This window comes from Chinchilla lanigera, unplaced genomic scaffold (assembly GCF_000276665.1).
Source record: "Chinchilla lanigera isolate Chin_1 unplaced genomic scaffold, ChiLan1.0 scaffold00123, whole genome shotgun sequence".
Lineage (NCBI taxonomy): Eukaryota > Metazoa > Chordata > Mammalia > Rodentia > Chinchillidae > Chinchilla > Chinchilla lanigera.
Genome location: NW_004955524.1, coordinates 979,585 through 998,061, shown reverse-complemented (window position 1 = coordinate 998,061; position 18,477 = coordinate 979,585). Strand labels below are relative to the sequence as shown.

Genomic DNA, 18,477 nt, shown 5'->3' with positions numbered 1-18,477 from the left:
CGCCGTGCCCCACGTGCCGCACCCTCGGCCCTGGGGTCTCAGTCACCCTCCGGGCCGACCCCGTGAGCGGGCAGGGCCTGTGACTCCTGGGATCCAGTGCAGAATGAAATGGGCCTCCGGGCTGGGGTGTAGCTCAGCAGTGCAGCCTAGCTTGCAGGACCCCCCCAGCACCTGCTGAAAACAAACAGACAAGCCCTCTTACTGAAAACTGGCGGTTGCAGCTGAATGTGGAGGTACACAGCTGTCGCTCCAGCACTCTGGGAGGCTGAGGCAAGAGGATCCCAAGTTCAGGCCCAGCCTGGGCAACTCAGTGAGACTGTATCTCAAAAAATAAAGAGGGCTCGGGGTATAGCCCAGTGCGGAGGTCCCACAGTCCTCAGTATTCAGTAGAAAAAATACAAAGCCCTATGAGCGAGGGATGGAAGCTAGTGACGGTAGAGTGTCCAGCAAGCCCAGGCCCCGTGCTGCCAGGCCCATGCCGCGACGCGGCCCCACTTGGGAAGGCCAGCTCCTGCAGGGGCCCTGCATGACAGCCACCCTCTGTCACCCAGTGCCTGTCCATCGGGGTCCTCGACATCTTCGGCTTTGAGGACTTTGAGCGGAACAGCTTCGAGCAGTTCTGCATCAACTACGCCAACGAGCAGCTGCAGTACTACTTCAACCAGCACATCTTCAAGCTGGAGCAGGTGCGCAGGGGCGGGGCGGGGCGGGGCGGGGCCCGGCTGCCATTGGCCCTGTGCAGCCCGCTGTGCGCCCCGCTGCGCCTCTCAGCCTGGCCCAGGGTGAGCGCGGTGTGCTTTGCTGCCGCCGCCCTGCGGGACAGGGACCAGGAGGACCGGCGTGTCCGTCTGGGCGGCCAGCAGCTGTGCGGACCCTGCCTGCACACAGAGCTGGGGTGGCGCCTGGGCCACGATGGCCACCGCCAGGGCCAGGCCAGCGACTCTGCCCCTGCCCGCCCGCTGTCTGTCCCCGGACCCATAAGCAGGTCCTGTCGGGCTGTCCCCAGACGGGCTACAGCCTCTGGGGCTGCCCTCCCTTTCTAGGCCTGAGCTGCGTCCGGCGGGCCTCACTCTGCCCAGCCGTTCGTGGGGGGACGCGCAGGGGCTTCTGCAGCTGGCCCGTGTATAGTGCTGCTCCCGCGTGGACGCAGGTCTCTCCCAAGACGCCTGCTTCCAGTGGCACGAGGGTTCAGGTGGCGGAGGCGGGAGGATCACAGGTTCAAGGTCAAGCGGGGCCGCTCAGTGACAACCCTGTCTCCAAATAATAAAATTTAGAAAGGCCTGGGACCTGGGTGTGGGGGCGCACACCTGTGATCTATACACTCCGGGAGGCTGAGGCAGGAGAGTGGCAAGTTCGAGCCCAGTCTGGCCAAGCAACTTAGCAAATCAGTCTGGGCAACTCAGCAACTTAGTGAGACCCTGTCCCAAAATTTAAAAAGTTTTAAAAGGGCTGGAGATGTACCCGAAAGTGCTGAATCCTCCGGTCCCAGCATGCATTGTTGCCACTGACCTGAGGGGAAGTGGGAAAAGCTCGTCCAGAATCTCCCTGGAGGCCCAGGACCCCTGACCCAGAATTCTCTGCCGGAGGGAAACTTGACAAAAATCCCACCCAGCCCCAGGATGAGGAAAATGTGAGGCTGTTGTGAGCCTCAGGTCGCTTTTAAACTTGGTCTGCCCGGCCTTTCCAGAAAGGGTTTGCGGTGGTCAGTGACCGTGGTTTGTGTCCTCAGATACTCTCCTTCTCATGGGCAGCTGGGGGCGTCCCAGGGATTTCTGTAAATATTTAGCTAATTCCTGCCAAGCCTTCGGCCCCAGGGCTCACGGAAGGCGGCTGGTCGGTGTAGGGAGGAGTGAGACGCAGGCTGGGCCGTGGCAGTGTCCGGGCTTTGCCCCCCGCAGTGGGTGGCATGGATGCTGTCTTCTGTCACTGGAGCAGAAGCCCCTGCCGGCCACGCCGCAACACCACCTCGAGGGTTAGTGCCCCAGTCTCGAAGGCTGGAGCCTAGGCCATGTCCTCTGGCTCTCGAGAGAGTCCCCTGGGTGGCGCCCATCTCCGCAGGCGTCTGAATGAGAGGACCGGCAGGACAGGACTCTGGCCAGGCAGGGCCAGGCGGGCCTGCAGCAGCCCACCGAGGGTTCCAGGGTGGCCTTCGGGACCCAGTGCAGTGCCCTGAGAGCAGCTTATCATCGCACAGCCGCATTTTCCTAACAGCTGGTGTGAGCCATAGCCGTATTTTTGATCCCTCCATGTTTCCCCTGGGTACCTTTCCAGGTCTGGCTCCTAAAGAGCTCTCTGGCCCCAAGTGGGGAGTAGGTACTGACCCTGGGTGCCTTTGCACGTAAACAGAACATCCAGGCCACCGGGTGTGGTGGCGCATGCCTGTAATCCCAGCACCTGGGAGGCTGAGACAGGAGGATCATTGAAAATTTGAGACCAGCCTGAGCCACAAAGTGAGCTCAAGGCCAGCCTGCACTGCAGAGTGAGACCCTGTCTCAAAAAGACAAAAAAAAAAAAAAAAAAAAAGAAAAGAAAAAACATCCTGGCCATGATTAACATGTGAGACCAGGCACTCTTTCCTGGTGATAATCAGTGACTCCAGCAGCTTCACATAGTTGGTTACCCTCACGCTGGCGTGTTAGTATATTTTTGTTTGTGTATCTGTGCTTCCAGTCAGTGGTCCGCTCTGCATTCCTGTGGTTCTGTACCTACAGTTTTGGCCAACTTTGAAACAAAAATATTCCAAAACGCAATCACAGTCCTGGCCTGGTGACGCACTCCTGTCAACCTGGAACTCTGGGAGGCTGAGGCAGGAGGATTGCATGTTCAAATCCAACCTGGGCAGCTTCATGCATCCCTGTCTCAAAGTAAAATGAAAACAGGCTGAAGGTGCAGCTTCGTGCTTCCAGGGCTCAGTTCCCAGGACCGGGGGAGAACGCACGTGTGTGTAGGAAGCGCGCACGTTTTGTCTCCTCCTTATGCCCTAAACGCTGCAGCGTAGCTGCTGACTGTGCTGAGCGTAAGTACCCTGTGTGGTGGGGTGCGCCTGACGCGTAAGCAAGGCTACTCCGAGCCCTGAGCTGTCCGCCAGATGGGCCGAGCGTCGCAGGTTTGGGGTCCCGGCACCCGCCCTCGGGTTGCCAGGCTGTGTGTGTCATGTGAACACGCACACAGCGGGCCAGGTCCGTCCCCGGCACTGCCAGTGAAATCCTGACTTCCCTGGCGCAGGAGGAGTACCAGGGTGAGGGCATCACCTGGCACAACATCGCCTACACAGACAACGTGGGCTGCATCCACCTCATCAGCAAGAAGCCCACCGGCCTCTTCTACCTGCTGGACGAGGAGAGCAAGTGAGTGGCCGCCAGCCTGGGGGCCAGGAGCGCTGGCGCATTCCCTGCAGTGGGGTCGGGGAAGCGCACCGCCAGGTCGGCCTGGGTAGGCCAGGGAGGCATTGGGGTGACAATGCCGGCGGGGCACAGGGCCAGGCACAGCCAGGGCAAGCAAAGAGGAAGGGACGTAAAGGGCCAGGGGCCACACCCGAGGCCTGCCCCCCCAGCCCCGCCCCCTGAAGGTCCCAGTCCTCGCCCACAGAGCCACAGGCCTGACCGAGCCCTGAGCAGGCCACGCAGTTTGCAGCCTGGTGTTGGTGTGTTTTTCCTCTCCCGTTTTTCTGAGTGGAGAGACATTGTCTTGGGCCACTTACAAAGTGTGTGTGTGCTGCATGTCAGGAGCAAGACTTCAGGCAGGCCGGGCTCTTCCCAGAGCTACTGGAGAGTCGCTCCTGTCTGTTCTGGCTCTAGAGGTTCCAGGGAGCCCTAAGTTGCCCAGCTTGGTCTAGAATTTGCAATCCTCCTGCCTCAGCCTCCCGAGTAGCCAAGATGGTGTGTGCACCACCACACCTGGCCTGTGCGCTCACATGTGTCAGCGCCTGCTCCTTCATCCATGCCGTCCCCATGGGCCGGGAAGGGGTCCAAGTGAGCCAGGCACAGCGCAGATCCCACCCAAGACAGGGACAGACGCGTCCCCCCCTCTTCTGTGGCAGGCGGGGGAGGACACTGAGACACGAGGAGGATGGGGTGCTGGGAGGCGGCGACGGCCTGGCGTGGAGGCCGTGGGCTCGGGGTCCCTGTGGCGGTGGTCTCCGCACACCCAGATTTTCTAGAGCGCCTGCTGCAGGGTTATTTGTCTCAACACCTGAGTGCTGTTGGTACCCGACGCCACAGTGACCCCTCGCAGCCGGATGGTGTGCCCGTGGCTTTGACCCTGCACCCACCTGGGGCCAGCACTCGGGCACACCTGGCGCGAGTGCCAAAGCCACAGCAGCCATTCCCTCCCAGGGGCAGGAGCAACTGGGTGCAAGAGGCCCCTGCCCGGCCGCCGCCCTCTCCTTCCTCCGGGGCGCAGGGCCTGACCTCCAAGGCAGCCAGGCGCTGCCAGACCCGACGCCAGCAGCCCCTCAGCCAGGTGCTTTCGTTTGTTCGGTGGTGTTTTGTGGCTGGATCTTACGTAGCCCAGGCTGGCCTCAAACCCGCAGCGATCGTCCTGGCACCACACCCAGCTAAGGCTGGGGTTACTGTCAAAAGCTGTCACTGTCATCCCATGCTGGGATGAGTGTTGCAGATGCCCATGCAACAGCCCCTGCTGCTCCGCTTGGAGCCGGCCCTGCGGCCTGGGCACCCTCCCCTCCCGTATCGCCCAGCTGCTTGGCACAGGCCAGTTCTGTCCCCTGCTTCCCGGAGGGAACGCAGGCTGCCGGCCGCCCACAGCTGCCCATTCTCACTCCAGCTTCCCCCACGCCACAAGCCAGACCCTGCTGGCCAAGTTCAAGCAGCAGCACGAGGACAACAAGTACTTCCTGGGCACCCCAGTCAGGGAGCCCGCCTTCATCATCCAGCACTTCGCGGGGCGAGTCAAGTACCAGATCAAGGTATGCGTCGGAGCTGCTCGCGAGGCTGAGCTGGGAGGGTCTCAAGGTCAAGGCTCTGTCTGCAAGTGAAAACGAAGAAGGCCTGGCGTAGCATAGTGGTTTGCGGCCCTGGCTTCCGTGCTGGTGGTCTGCCCACCGCCACTCGCCCCTGCGCTTGCCGTGGCTGGCCTGCACAGGAGTGACACCCCGCCCCTCCCCGCAGGACTTCCGGGAGAAGAATATGGACTACATGCGGCCCGACATCGTGGCGCTGCTGCGGGGCAGCGACAGCGCCTACGTGCGCGAGCTCATCGGCATGGAGCCCGTGGCTGTGTTCCGCTGGGCCGTGCTGCGCACCGCCCTGCGGGCCATGGCCGTGCTGCGGGAGGCTGCGCGCCTGCGGGCCGAGCGGCGGGAGAGGGCGGCAGGTAGGGCGCCCCACCCCCTGCGGCCGGTCTGGCCCTGCACAGTCTGGTCCTTGGACTCCTCCGCCCCTGCCCCCTCCCCAGAGCCCCTTGCTTCCTGCAGGGTCCACCTCCCTTTCTCTTCAGCCCTTGGGTTTCTCACATAAGGGAAACCATGCAGCACTTACGCTGTACGTGGTTTATTTCACCTAACGTCATGGTCTCAAGTGGCATCCATTTTCCTACACACAACTCAAGTTCAACCTTCTTCATGGCAGAGTAGAGGTCCGTGGTGTGTGAGCACAGTTCTTTCTCCATGCATCTGGGGGCGGGTGCACAGGCTGCTTCCAAGATGCGGATGCTGTGAGCTGCGCTGCCATGAATGTGGGCAGCCCGGACAGCAGGGCTGTGAGGGCCTCTGCTCCCCCAGCCCACAGCCTCCAGGGGTCGCAGAGCCTCCCAGGGTGGGGCTGCGTGAGCCTCGCTGTCCTGTGGTGTTCAGGAAACAATGCTAGGAACAGCTGTGTCGCAGGCAGTGGTGCTGTTTCCCAGCACTTCCTGTCCTGGCCATCCTCGGTGGGCGGGGCCTGAGGACTCGGGTGGCCCCTCCCTCACGGTACCTGGAGGCAGAGCCTGGTCCCTCAGTGCTGTGAGCATGAGGCCTAGGTGGTTGTGGGGCACACTGCTGGTGAGGGGGCGGAGGGCAGAGGCCTTGCGAGGAGTTGTAAATAAATTGAGCTCATTTTGGGGGTGAAACTGCACAGTTCGTGTGCGTGGCCCAAGTCTACGTGATAAGCTGCTCTTTAACATGAGTTGAAGGTCCTGGGTACAGCTCGGGCAGCGTGAGGCCCTGGCTGGAAGGGAGAGCAGAGGGAGAGAGAAAAAACTGATCCTAGCGCGACAAGCAGGAAGAACAGTTAAACAAATGATCGGGAGAGGCCGGTATGGTGGTAGAGATCCGTAGTCATAGCTACTCAGAAGGCTGAGGCAGGAGGAATCTGAGTTCAGCCTGTCCACTTAGCAAGACCCCATCTCAAAATAAAATCCAAAGGGCTGTGGCTGCAGCCCCAGGGGTGAGTACTGCCCAGCACATGTGAGGCCCTGGCTTCAACCCCAGCCCTGCAAAAAATAAAAGCAGAGCAAACTCATCTCAGTCTCTGTGGGAGGCGCAGGCTGGCAGGCTCCGGAGGCCCCGCCAAGCAGCGTCCACACTGTGTCCCCCAGGTCCTGGCAGCCCAGACGCCCAGGGTCCCCCAGGAGCGCTGTCTTCGGAAGCTAATACACCATCCGAGAGACTTTACCGGTGAGCAAAGCCAGCAGGTAGTGGCACCGCGGAACGCGGCCTGGAAGCCCCGCAGCTCGGCTGTCGGGGTGGCCCTGTGAGTCCCAGTGCACCCCCAGCAGCCGGCCGTGCAGTGGCCCCGGGCATGGGGGTGTGGGGCATCCAGCACACAAAGGATGTTTTTCAGAGCTGGGAGGTGGGGCGGAGCAGGCTGTCCTGCAGGGCTCGGCTGGGTAGGGGTGGAGGAGCCGGGCTCCCCGGCCCTGGCTCCCACAGGAAGCCGTGCTGATCACGTCACGGGGCAGGCAGCGTCAGGCTCACAGCCGAGCGCATGAGGTGTCTTGGGCTTGTGGTCTCTGGTGCTGACCAGAGCCCTTCCGCCTGCCCGAGTGGTGAAGAGGGTAGCAGTCGGGCAGCCTGTCATCCCAGCACTCTGGGAGACTGAGGCAGGAGGATTGGAGGTTGTAGGCCAGTCTGAGCAGCTTAGACACTCAGTGAGACCCTACCTCAGAATTTCCAAAGAATGGAAAGGCCTGGGGATGTAGCGTGAGGGGCCCGGGCCGGCGTGTGGGGTGGGCAGAGCAGGGTGGGGGTGCCCGAGAGCCAGGTGGGCTGTTCTGAGAAGGGGCGCCCTGGGGAGCTGTGGTGTGGTGTGCATCTGTGGTCCAGCTACATGGAGGCTGAGGCAGGAGGATTGCTCGAGTCCAGGAGTTACGCAGCCAGCCTGGGAACACAGCAGGTCTCAGTCTCAAAACGAAGGAAGGAAGGGAGGGAAGGAGGGAGGAAGGGAGAGATGACTCTCGAGCAGGCTGGGCAGGCAGGGCCAGCCAGCAGCTCCTGGAGGCAGGGCAAAGGGGACTCTGCACCCTTGTGGCCTGCCGCCCGCCCCAGAGCATGGAGCCAAGGTGAATGTGGCCTGCGGGTCCACAGCATGGCGTGCAGGACAGAGCCCAGCAGTCAGGACCCTCGGGGCACCTGCCCGAGGGAAGGCACGCATCTTGGCTCACAGGGTAGGGCTCCACAGGGAGCCCGCGCCCTGCATCCATGTGACACCAGCTTCTGTGCCCGGCTCCGCCAGAAACAGGCCACTAGCACGGCCTCACGGTGGCCGGCAGCGCGTGCTCCGGGCTGCCGTCCCTGTGATGAGGCTCCGTAGCTGTGACTCTGGACTGTGCCTCCGCAGCAGGGACCCGTGGGTGCTGAGCAGCTCCCTGCCCCACCCACCTGTGGCCAGCAGGGGCCCCGGCTCCTGATGACCACTGGTGTCCCCGGACTACGGCCATGGGCCCCCGGCCGCCTTCCATGCCCCAGGAGGCCCTGGACTTGGGTGCTTTTCCACAGCCCACGAGGCCGCCGTGCCCGTCTGTGGCTGTCCCTCCGGACCTGCTCCCTCCGGGGTGGGCAGCAGTGGCCGGGGCCCAGGACGGTGGCCCTGGCTCTGACTGTCCTCTGTCGTGGTCCCCTCTGCCTCAGCGAGCTGCACCACCAGATGATCGAGAGCATCAAGGGCCTGCCCTGGCAGGGCGAGGACCCCCGCAGGCTGCTCCAGTCCCTCGGCCAGCTCCAGCGGCCACGTCCCTGCGTGCTGTGAGTCCCTGCTGCTTCCGGACCCGCTGGCCGGGCCGCTGCGACGCTCGCGTGCAGCCTCTGGCTTCGTCCTTGCGCGGCCGCGCTTGGGGGGCCTTAAAGCCCCTGACCGTGCCCAACCCGCCTCTGCCGTGGCACTGAGCGATCTGTGTGCCCAGCTGCACCCCCCAGCACCGGGTCAATCCCCCAACCCATGTCATGCTGACCTAGCACCAGGTGGGCGCAGCGTAGCCAGCCGGGTGACCCCGTCACCAGCACCTCTGTCCTGCCGCCGACACTTGGGACACCAGCAGCAGAGCCCAGCGCTGTACCACCGCAGAGCTGCTGTGGAGAGTTCCGCTCTGTTTTGCAGTACTGGGGTGGAAGCCAGGGCTTGCCACTGAGCTACATCCCTGGCTCGTTTCATTTTTTTATCTTGAGTCAGGGTCTCACTGAGTGGCCCAGGCTGGGCAGGAACTTGCGATCCTCCTCCCCATGCCCTTAGGGCGACCATGCAGAGGGCCGGGTACAGGCGGGAGCCGGCGTCGTGCTGGCACCATCTGTCCTGTCACGTGCCTCCCCTCGCTGTCCCTCTCTTTCTCTGCGTCTAACCCGCAGGGCGTGGCTTGCTGAACTAACCCACCCCACCCGTGTGTTCCCCTTGTTCACAAAACCATTTTTAATATTTTGACAGGAAGAGTAAAGGTATCAAACAAAAGCAGACCATTCCCAAGGTAAAGCCCGCGCGATGCCCTCACAGCTGTCTGCTTCGTCCCTGCCTGGCTCCCGGCGGTGTCGGGACACGGGGTGGCCGGGAAGGGACGCGCTGTCTCTCGGGGGCTTCTCTCTGTCCCTGTTTTCCCTCCTTTGCCCCCTCTGCACAGTGGTGCTGGGCCGGCTTGGTGCCCAACCCTGGAGAGAGCCCCAGGAGAGGGCTGCAGGAGTCGGCCAAGCCAAGCATCTGCACACCGAGGGGTCTGGGAGGGCTGCGCGGGCAGCGCCGATAGTCTGAGTGGCAGTCGCACTGTGCACATGCTCCGAGCACCTGGTGTCCGCTCGGGGTGACGCAGGACACGTGGCAGGTGTGAGCCCTGGGACGGTGTAGTCCCGAGGCGTTGCAGGGGAACGTAAGGCACATGCTCAGGGCACATGCTGGGGTCTGTCCTTCGTTTTGTTTTTGTTTCCAGTTTTTGAGACAGTCTCTCACTATGTAGCCCAGGCTGTCCGCAAACTTGCGGCGATCCTCCTGCCTCTGCTTCCCAAGTGCTGGGATGACAGTCGTGCGCCACCAGGCCTGGCTGGATGCATATTTCTGAATACAGGTTGAGTGTTCCTTATCCAAACTTCTTGGATCCAGAAGCATCCCCAGTTTAGAGTTTCTGTTGCTTTAACATTTTGAGCTGGTTGTGGTGGTCCACACCTATCATCTAGCACTCTGGGAGGCTGAGGCAGGAGGATTATGAATTCAAGGCCAGCCTCAACTGCACAGCAAGACCCTGTCTCAGAACACCAAGAAATTAAAAAAAAAAAAAAAAAAAAAAAAAAGAACCGGGGCTTAGCTGAGTGCAGAGCCCTGAGTTCCTGCCCAGCACACAGGGCAGCTCTGCAGGCACACACAGCGTCCGGGGCTTGGATCTAACATGACACTTGCTTGTTGGGGTGCCGCTTACACACGTAACCCAGAGGTGACCACCGGTGACACTCAGTGATGCTCTGGTTTTTGTTGGGGGTTGTTTGTGGGATGTTGGGTTTTTTTTTTCTTTTTCTTTCTCTGGTTTTGTTTTTTTTTTGTCCTTTTGGTTTTTTGAGACAGGATCTCGCTATGTAGCACAGGCTGGCCTTGAACTCACAGCGATCCTCCTGCCTCAGCCTCCCAAGTAGCTGAGATTACAGGTGTGGGTTCCCATACCTGGTGATATTTTTAATGATTTGGCATGAAACAACGTTTCATGCTGTGGAATTTTCCACTTGTGGATGCTCATAAAGCTTCTGACTTCGGGGCATTGGGATTTAGGACAGTGGAGCTGGGCCTGCGGTGCCCGGATGGTGCGCCGACGTGTGGCCAAGAGCAGCCTGTGGATGGGCAGGGGTGGGCAGGCTCCTCCTGGGCTGGAAGGGCTGCAGCCTGGCCAAGCCTGCACCCTGAGGAGGAGGCAGGTGTGCAGACTCTGGCACCCAGGCAGCCGTGAGTTGTCCCCGGCCGGCCAGGGCCGCTGCATCAGCAGGGGTATGGGGTCCAGTGGCCTCGCCCTGCCTGGCGCTGGCCGCGTGGCTGCAGACAGCCGGCCAGACCCCGATGTCCGCCCTAGAACCTGCTGGACCGCGAGTCACTGAGGCTGATCGTCAGCATGACGCTGCATGACCGCACCACCAAGTCCCTGCTGCACCTGCACAAAAAGAAGAAGCCTCCAAGCATCAGCGCCCAGTTCCAGGTGGGCACCAGTGCGTGGGCACTGCCCACACCCACCCGCAGCGCAGCCCCTCCGCTCCTACGCGTCTGCATCTGCCCCGAGCTGGGAGACCTGTGAGGCCCTCCTGCATCTCCAACCCCATCCCAGCAGCAGGTTTTTCTTTCTGCCCTGGCTGCCAGGAAGCTCAGGGAAGAGATTCCTGGCAAGGAGTCCAAGCTGCCATGCCTCACTGTTAGCTTCCCTGTAATTCTGAGCCTTCTCATCCACTGCTGCTCCCCTGACGGCGCCCTCCTGTGGGGCCCTGTCCTCACGCACGCTGGGCACGAACTCCACCACCGAGCCACACCTGCTCTTTGCAGAGCCTTTTTGAAAGCAACAGGCCAGCAGTGGTGAGCACTTGCCTGGCACGTGTGAGCCCCAGGTTCCATCCCCAGTGCTAAAAGCAAAAGAGCAGGCGGGGCCAGAACCACCACCACCAGGGGCCCTGTGTATCCAAGAGTCTGGCCGTCTGCACCCCCTGGGCACACCACTGCGTGGCCCTGAAGCTCTCCCTTGGGGGCTCCCCTCCCCACGCCGTGACACAGGGGCCCTGCCCTGTGGCCCCTGGAGCAGCATGGCTTTCCTGTCCCAGACGTCCCTGAGCAAGCTGCTTGAGACCCTGGGCAAGGCTGAGCCCTTCTTCATCCGCTGCATCCGCTCCAACGCCGCCAAGGTGAGCACGAGGGCCACCTGTATGTGGCACCTCCAGGGGGCGGGGCCGGGCCCGGCGAGGGGACCTGAGCCAGAGGGCCCAGCCTCAGACTGTCCCGGGGCCCACCCTGTCCCCAGGAAGACAGCTGGGGGCTCTGCGGGGCCACCTCGGGCTCAGGACCTCCCGAGAGGACACCTGGGCAAAAGCCTCTTGGGAGCCGATCTGCTCCCTATCCCTGTCCCTGCCCATGTGCATGTCCCTGTCCCAGCCCCTCCTCTCCAGACCCTGCTTGCTAGGCTGGGTGCTGTGGGCATCAGCAGTGCCCTGGCCTCGCCCATCACCACCCTCTGCCGGGGTCCTGAGGTAGCCATGTCAGCTGGGCCTTGCTGGCCCTGGGCTGCCTCTTCGTCCTCCTGTCCTGGGTCAGCTTTCAGAGGTGACATAGGTGTCGGGCTTTGTCTCCAACTGCTCAGACCTCAGCGCCCACCCTAGGCCTGGGCGGGACAGGCGCAGCCCAGGTTACAGTGCAGGGCCTGTTGCCAGTGAGTCCTCGTGGCAAAAAATAAAAGCCATGAGCAGTGACAGACAAGAGCCTCTGAGCTGCTCCGGCCCGCCGGAGCCCCCAGGTCTGGGGCGGCCGAGGCCCGACCCTGACAGCACCGTGGCCTTTCAGAAGGAGCTGTGCTTCGACGACGAGCTGGTCCTGCAGCAGCTGCGCTACACAGGGATGCTGGAGACTGTGCGCATCCGCCGCTCCGGCTACAGCGCCAAGTACACCTTCCAGGTGGGTGGGCAGAGACGCGGGGCTCGGAGAGCTATTCAGGAGGCTGAGGCAGGAAGATCGCAAGTTCAAGCCCAGCCTGGGCAGCTTATCAAGGGCTGGGCCCAGCTTCTGTGGTGTGAGCTTGTGCAGCGTGCAGAGGCTGTGGGTTCCATGACCAGCACCTCAGAAGCTAAGCAGAAAGTCAGCTTGGCCAGACAGCAGGTCTCCTCCGTCCCAGGACTTCACGGAGCAGTTCCAGGTGCTGCTGCCCAAGGACGCCCAGCCCTGCCGCGAGGTCATCTCAGCGCTGCTGGAGAAGATGCGTGTGGACAAGAGGAGCTACCAGATTGGGAAGACCAAGGTCTGCCGCCGCCCTCAGCCCCGCACGCTGCTGTGCAAGCCCAGCGGGCCTCGGCGCCCCTCTGCCGGCCCAGCCAGGGAGCGGCAGGGGCCGCACGCGTGCCGAGGCTTCACAGCGGGTTCTGCCGTTTCCTGTTGCTTTTCTAAACCTTACACAGAAAGGTTCGTGGAGCCCACAGTTCTGGAAGTCCGGAGCTGGGACCTCTGAGCTGAGCACCCCTTGTGCTCCCCTGGTGGGACCTCCTGTGGCAGTAGTAGGGGAGAAAGCGCACAGGCAAGACAGGAAGCCGGAGTGCAGTGATGCATACCTGTGACCCCAGCACTGTGGGAGGCTGAGGCAGGAGAGCCGCAAGCTTAGTCCAGCCTGGGCAACTTAGTGATTTAGTAAGATCCAGTCTCAAAATATTTTTAAAAGACTGGAATGGAGCTCAGTGTGAAGGTCCTGGGTTCAGTCCCCAGTGTCACCGAAAAGTCACCCAGCAGCCCCCATCGGTCAGTGCCGAGCCGCTCCCCCCCGCCGCAGGTGTTCCTGAAGGAGACGGAGCGCCAGGCCCTGCAGGAGACGCTGCACCGCGAGGTTGTGCGTAAGATCCTGCTGCTGCAGAGCTGGTTCCGTGCGGTGCTGGAGCGCCGCCACTTCCTGCAGGCGCGCCGCGCCGCCGTGGCCATCCAGGCCTGCTGGCGTTCCTACCGCGCGCGGCGGGCGCTGGCCAGGACGCGGGCTGCCGTGTGCCTGCAGGCCGCATGGAGGGGCTACCGGCAGTGCAAGGCCTATCGCTGCCAGCGCCAGAGCATCATCCGCCTGCAGAGCCTGTGCCGTGGCCACCTGCAGCGCCAGAGGTAAGCGACCGCGCGCTGCCTGCTGGGGTGCGTGGGGCTCCCTCAAGATGCTCCCAGCTTGTTGGGCAGCCTGAGGTCACCACCTGGCCCTGCCCGGCTGGCTCCAGGGCACACCGCGTTCCGGGTCGGCGCAGGGGCTGCTCCTCACTCCACTGTAGTGCCTGGGTGGCCTCTAGGCAGTGCCCGCACAGCAGGACTCAATGGCTCCATGCCCATGTCCCCAAGACCAGCCCCGCCTCAATTGGGAACTTGGCTCCTGGCGCAGGAGTCCCTGTTAGCCAGTACCCCCTGTGCAAGGCCTCCTGGAGGAACCTCTTCCTGGGCAGAGCCCAGCACACCCTAGACCTGTAAACCTCACACTCAGGAGGCTGAGGCAGGAGGGTCACAAAGTCAAAACCAACTTGGGTAACTTCACAAGACCTTGTCTCAAAATGTAGCTCAGTAAAACAACCCTGTGTAGTCTCCAGTACTGCAGAAGAGCAAACCCGAATGAGACTTGAGGATTCCTGAGAGAAGCTGCCCAGTAGCAGGCCCTGCAAGGGCAGTGCACACCCAGCTAGGGCACGGTCATGCTGTGAGCCCGCACTGCCCGTGCCCTGTGGTGGAGCTGTGACTCCATGAGGGATTCTGCAGGCACCAGGCAGAAGGGGACCCAGAGCGGCCAGAGGCGGGGGTGGGGTGGGTGTGGGCCGCGGAGCTCACAGCCCCCACGGCTGTGTCTGATGTGACCCTCACTGTCCCCGTGCAGCTTCAGCCAGATGCTTGCAGAGAAGCAGAAGGAGGACGAGCGGCCGAGAGAGGCCCTGGAGGTCACAGGGATGCAGGACGTAGGAGCTGGGCAAGGCCGGGAGGCCACCGAGGAGCAGGTGGCCGGGCAGGATGTGGAGACCACTGGGGACAGTGAGCACCCAGCGCCAAGGCCCGAGGCACAGCCTGAAGATGGGTCAGCAGCGGAGGAGGAGGCCCGAGGCCTCGCGAAGGGGCTCTCAGCCCCCGGGAGCACGGCTGCGGCGGTGGCGGTGGGCGAGGGTCCCGAGAAGGTGGCCAGCAGCCGGGAGAAGCGCGAGTCCCGGCGCCAGCGAGGCCTGGAGCACGTGGAGCTGCAGAACCGGCACATGCAGGCGTCCCGCGAGGAGCGCAGGGACGAGGATGTGCGTCCCGGCGCTGAGCCCATGGCACCCCCTGCAGTGCTGCCCCAGGCAGCCGCCGCGGTCGCCAGCGACAGTGACCAGGACCAGGGGCCCGGCCCTGTGCAGCGGCCCACCAGCCTGGCCCTGGACGCGGTCCCCAAGGACAAGAACAGGCAGGCCGACAGCCCCGGGGCCGCGGCCCAGATCCAGCGGTACCAGCCCCCCGAGGCCGAGCGGCTGGCCATTGCCGTGGAGCAGTGGCGTGGCCGCAAGCTGGGGACCACTGCCGGCGCCACGCTGAGCCAGTCCCTAGACCTCAGCGACAAGCACCGGGCTGCGGAGGCGGCCCTCACCCCCACAGAGTAAGCCCCCTGCAGCTGCACGGAGCCATGGGGTCACCCAGTGGAGGGAGCCCCCGGGCTGTGCTCCTGGGGCAGCCGGGCCTTGGGCACGGCACAGGTCACAGTCCCCACCTTGCCCTCTGCCTTCAGCCCCCTCCTGAGTTAGTGGGGCACCCGGCTGGTCTTCCCGGACCGTAGGGAAAGGACTGCTTCTGCTGCCCCTGCCTGAGCCGAGGGCAGCAGCTCAGGCTCCGGAGGTGTATCTTCCCTCCTGCTGGCGGGCGGAGGGCCAGGGCTGGCGCTGGTGCTGGCGCCACCTGAGGGCTGGTTGCATGGCGCTTTCCTGGCCTCCCCTGCAGCACTAGCAGGGTAGACAGGCTGGGACGGGGGCAGGTGGACAGGCGGAGGGAGGACGTAATGCCGGGTGAGGGGGGGGGCAGAGCAATGTGCAGCTGGAGGGGTGCAGACGGGAGCGGCGGCCGAGCGGGCATGGGAGCGGCGGGCGGTACAGTGGTGCAGGCTGGTGCGGAGACGGGCCGGCGGCGGGTGGGGTGCTGGAGACCCCTAGTGCTGGCATGTGCATGGAAGGCAGACAGACGACAGATGGACAGACAGAGCCACTCGCGGGAGGCAGGATTCTGCGCTGGGCACTGGTGGATGGATGGCCAGTCAGAGGGTGGCTGAGGGGCAGGAGGCGACAGGTGCAGGCGGAGCCGCGGCGGAGAAGGTGTCCGCGGGTGAAGCGGAGATGTGGTCACAGACAGACGTAGGCAGTGAAGGTAGTGGGTCTGTGGACAAGACGTGTGGAGGCGGAGCTGATGACAGACGGTCAGCGGCCGGGTAGGGTGCCGAGCCGCCTCCCGCCTCTCCCTCCAGGCGTCCCTGGTTGCTTGGGGGGGCACCCACGTGCGGCCCTTGCTGCCTCGCCCCATGGGTGATCGGCTTGTTTCTGTGACCCCACAGGGAGAGGCGCATCTCCTTATCCACAGGCGACGTCTCCAAGCTGTCCCTGGCCAAGGCACAGGTAAAGCGCCGGTCGTGTGCTCCGCCCTCACCATCCAGCTCACTTCCCCCAGCTGCCCCAGCTCCACCCAAATGGACACTTAATGGCGAAGTAGAGTAACTAGATGTGTTGATCCTAGCTATTAAGCAGGCTGAGGCAGGAGGATCTCAAGTTCAAGCACAGCCAGAGCAATTTACGGAGACTTTCATAGTTAAGAGAGGATGAGTGCTAGGGGTGCAGCTCAGTGGTGAGTGCTTGCTCACTGTGCACCATCACCCTGGCAAAAGGAGGAGCCAGAGTTGGCGAGTGGAACACACACCGGGGACCCCACTGCCCCCAGCAGAGATGGCCTGCCCACCTGACCTGGCCTCTCCTGCTCCGTCCCCACAGCCTTCTTCAGAAACTGATGGGGAGCCCAGCATCAAGAAGCCAGCTGTGCAAAAGAAGAAGTCGGGCGACGCGTCCTCAGGCCCAGACGCAGGGCTGTCCCCAGGTTCCCACGCTGACTCTAAGTAAGGGGCTGGGTGCTCGGGCCACCAGGGCACGCCTGGGGTCCCTCACCAGTCACTGCCCGGTAGATGGGTCCACAGCAGAGATGTCAGGAAGGGCAGCTGTGCTGGGCAGCACCGTGGAGGCCGTTCGGCTCACGGCTCCGAGGGCTCAGTCCATGGTTGCTCGCCCAGAACAAGAGCATGGTGGTGGGCAGCCTGGTGAACGGGAAGTAGCAGAAGCAGAAAGAGGGGAGGGTCTATCCAGGGCCGGGACTCACCCTTCCAGGGCACAGCTCCTAGCAGCCCCTGCTGCTGTGAACGCAGGGGGCGCATCAGGCTGAGGCTGGCATCCTCGTAACCAAGTCAGCCCCTGGGCCCCACCTCTGCCCACTACCACTTTGGGGCTCCACCCCTCAGTGCATGAGTCTGGGGGGCACTTCACATCCAGGTCACAGCAGAGGCCCCGGGAGGGTCGGCCACGAAGCCTACCACGAGCAGCGGGGCGCCCACCTTGCTCAGCCAGCAGCCATGGTTCACAGGCAGCATCCGTTCTCCTAACCCTGTGCCCATACGAGGACAGGAGAAAGTAATTTTATTGCTTTTAATGTAAAATTGGAATCTTGGCCAGGTACGGTAGTGCTTGGCAGTGCCAGCTACTGAGGAGGCTGAGGCAAGCAGATTGCAAGTTGGAGCCCAGCTTGGGCAACTTAGACCCTCTCTCTAAAGCTGCTTCTCTTCATAGGGTGCCCTCCTCAGTCAGGTGATTAACGAGCATCTGTTGTGTGCTTGGTCAGGGGAGCCTAAGCCTCACATCCATCCCCACCCCCCAGGGCTTCACAGGAACTACTCGAGAGGCAGGCGTGGTGGCACACACCTGCAGTGCGAGCTACTCGGGAGACTGAGGCAGGAGGATCACAACATACTGACTTAGCAAGACCTTGTCTCAAAAGTTAAAAAGTGCGTGGGGGTGTAGCTGAGCGCTCCCTGTCCTAAAGGAAAAAGAGAAACACTTCCTGCCAGGCATGCGGCATGGTGGCACCTGCCTACCCAACCCCTCGGGAGGCTGAGGCAGGAGGACCAACACATAGTGAGACCCTGTCACAAAGGAAGAAAACAAGAAAACCACTTCCTGTGTCCTGCAGGTCCACGTTTAAAAGGCTTTTCCTGCATAAGACCAAGGAGAAGAAGAGCAGTCCAGAGGGTGTGGAGGAGACCGAGGCTGCGGTGCCCGGGCATGCTGTGCTGGAAGCCACCGCTGTGAAGAGGAATCTGGAAGGTTGGCCACACAGAGCTTCTGGACAGCGGCAGGGCCCAGGCTGCAGTGGGCTGGGCCTGGCCAGGGAGCTCAGGGCTGGGAGTTCTGGCCTGGGACCACGGCCTGCGGCTTGCGGTCCCAGTTCTCTGCGTTCCTGAGCAGGCCCCAGGAGGCCAGCACTCTCTCCAGGCCCACACTCACGGCTCCTCTGTGCCGCCCACAGCCCCGGCCAGCCACCAGCCACGCCACACAGCGGGTGAGAAGCACACCAAGGACGCAGGCGGCAAAGGGAAGAGGAACCGCAACCTCAAGATCGGCAAGATCACGGTGACAGAGAAGTGGCGGGAGTCCGTATTCCGCAAGATCACCAATGCCAACGAGCTCAAGTACCTGGATGAGTTCCTGCTCAACAAGGTGGGCCTCGGGGCAGGACGCAGGGGTGAACCCAAGCCTCCCAAGAACCTGTGCTGAGGGAGTTGTCTGAGCTTCAGCCCCAGCACCAGGAAATAATCCTGTCTTCTAGCTGTTGTGAAACTACACGAGACTCTGTTGTTAACTATATCACTCCTGTCTAGCTGGGTGCAGGGCTGCACACCTGTAATCCCAGCACTTGGGAGGCTGAGACAGGAGGATTTCAAGTTCAGGGCCAGCCTGGGCAACTTAACAAGACCCTCTCAAAAGACAAAATTTATTCTTTTTTTTTTTTTTTTTTTTTTTTTTTTTTTTTTTTTTTTTTTTTTTTTTTTTTTTTTTTTTTGGTTTTTCTCTGGTACCGGGAACCAAACTCACGACCTTGCCAGGCAGGCGCTTTTTGCCGCTGAGCTAAATCCCCAGCCCCCAAAATTTATTCTTAACTGAAACTTTGCACCCTTTGACTGATCTCTCCCCATCCTTCTGCTCCAGTCCCGGACATTACATTGTGCCCCTTACAGCAGGGAGCAGAGGCACCCTGCCCCTGTGGGTGGAGCCAACATGGTGTCTGCCCCAGGCAGTCCGCAGGGTTGGCCAGCAGGGCTGGGCTTGGGCTGGGGCAGTGG

At 62.3% G+C, this 18,477-nt stretch overlaps 1 protein-coding gene across 8 annotated transcripts in view; it reads left to right on the top strand.

Moving 5' to 3' along the window:
- Myo9b (myosin IXB) overlaps positions 1 to 18,477 on the top strand; it is a 50,776-nt gene that overhangs the window by 26,290 nt on the left and 6,009 nt on the right. For all 8 annotated transcript variants that reach the window (XR_264648.2, XR_264647.2, XM_005409507.2 and 5 more), the window contains 17 exons: positions 552 to 686; positions 3,226 to 3,347; positions 4,783 to 4,924; positions 5,127 to 5,331; positions 6,532 to 6,610; positions 8,063 to 8,176; positions 8,850 to 8,889; positions 10,465 to 10,587; positions 11,198 to 11,278; positions 11,931 to 12,041; positions 12,259 to 12,381; positions 12,904 to 13,220; positions 13,969 to 14,712; positions 15,655 to 15,715; positions 16,085 to 16,206; positions 17,328 to 17,461; positions 17,664 to 17,854. Coding sequence is in view for 6 of the 8 variants with exons in the window: in XM_005409507.2 (XP_005409564.1) it covers positions 552 to 686; positions 3,226 to 3,347; positions 4,783 to 4,924; positions 5,127 to 5,331; positions 6,532 to 6,610; positions 8,063 to 8,176; positions 8,850 to 8,889; positions 10,465 to 10,587; positions 11,198 to 11,278; positions 11,931 to 12,041; positions 12,259 to 12,381; positions 12,904 to 13,220; positions 13,969 to 14,712; positions 15,655 to 15,715; positions 16,085 to 16,206; positions 17,328 to 17,461; positions 17,664 to 17,854 (2,844 nt within the window). In the remaining 2 variants the exon portion in view is untranslated. The remainder of the gene's footprint in view (positions 1 to 551; positions 687 to 3,225; positions 3,348 to 4,782; positions 4,925 to 5,126; positions 5,332 to 6,531; positions 6,611 to 8,062; positions 8,177 to 8,849; positions 8,890 to 10,464; positions 10,588 to 11,197; positions 11,279 to 11,930; positions 12,042 to 12,258; positions 12,382 to 12,903; positions 13,221 to 13,968; positions 14,713 to 15,654; positions 15,716 to 16,084; positions 16,207 to 17,327; positions 17,462 to 17,663; positions 17,855 to 18,477) is intronic.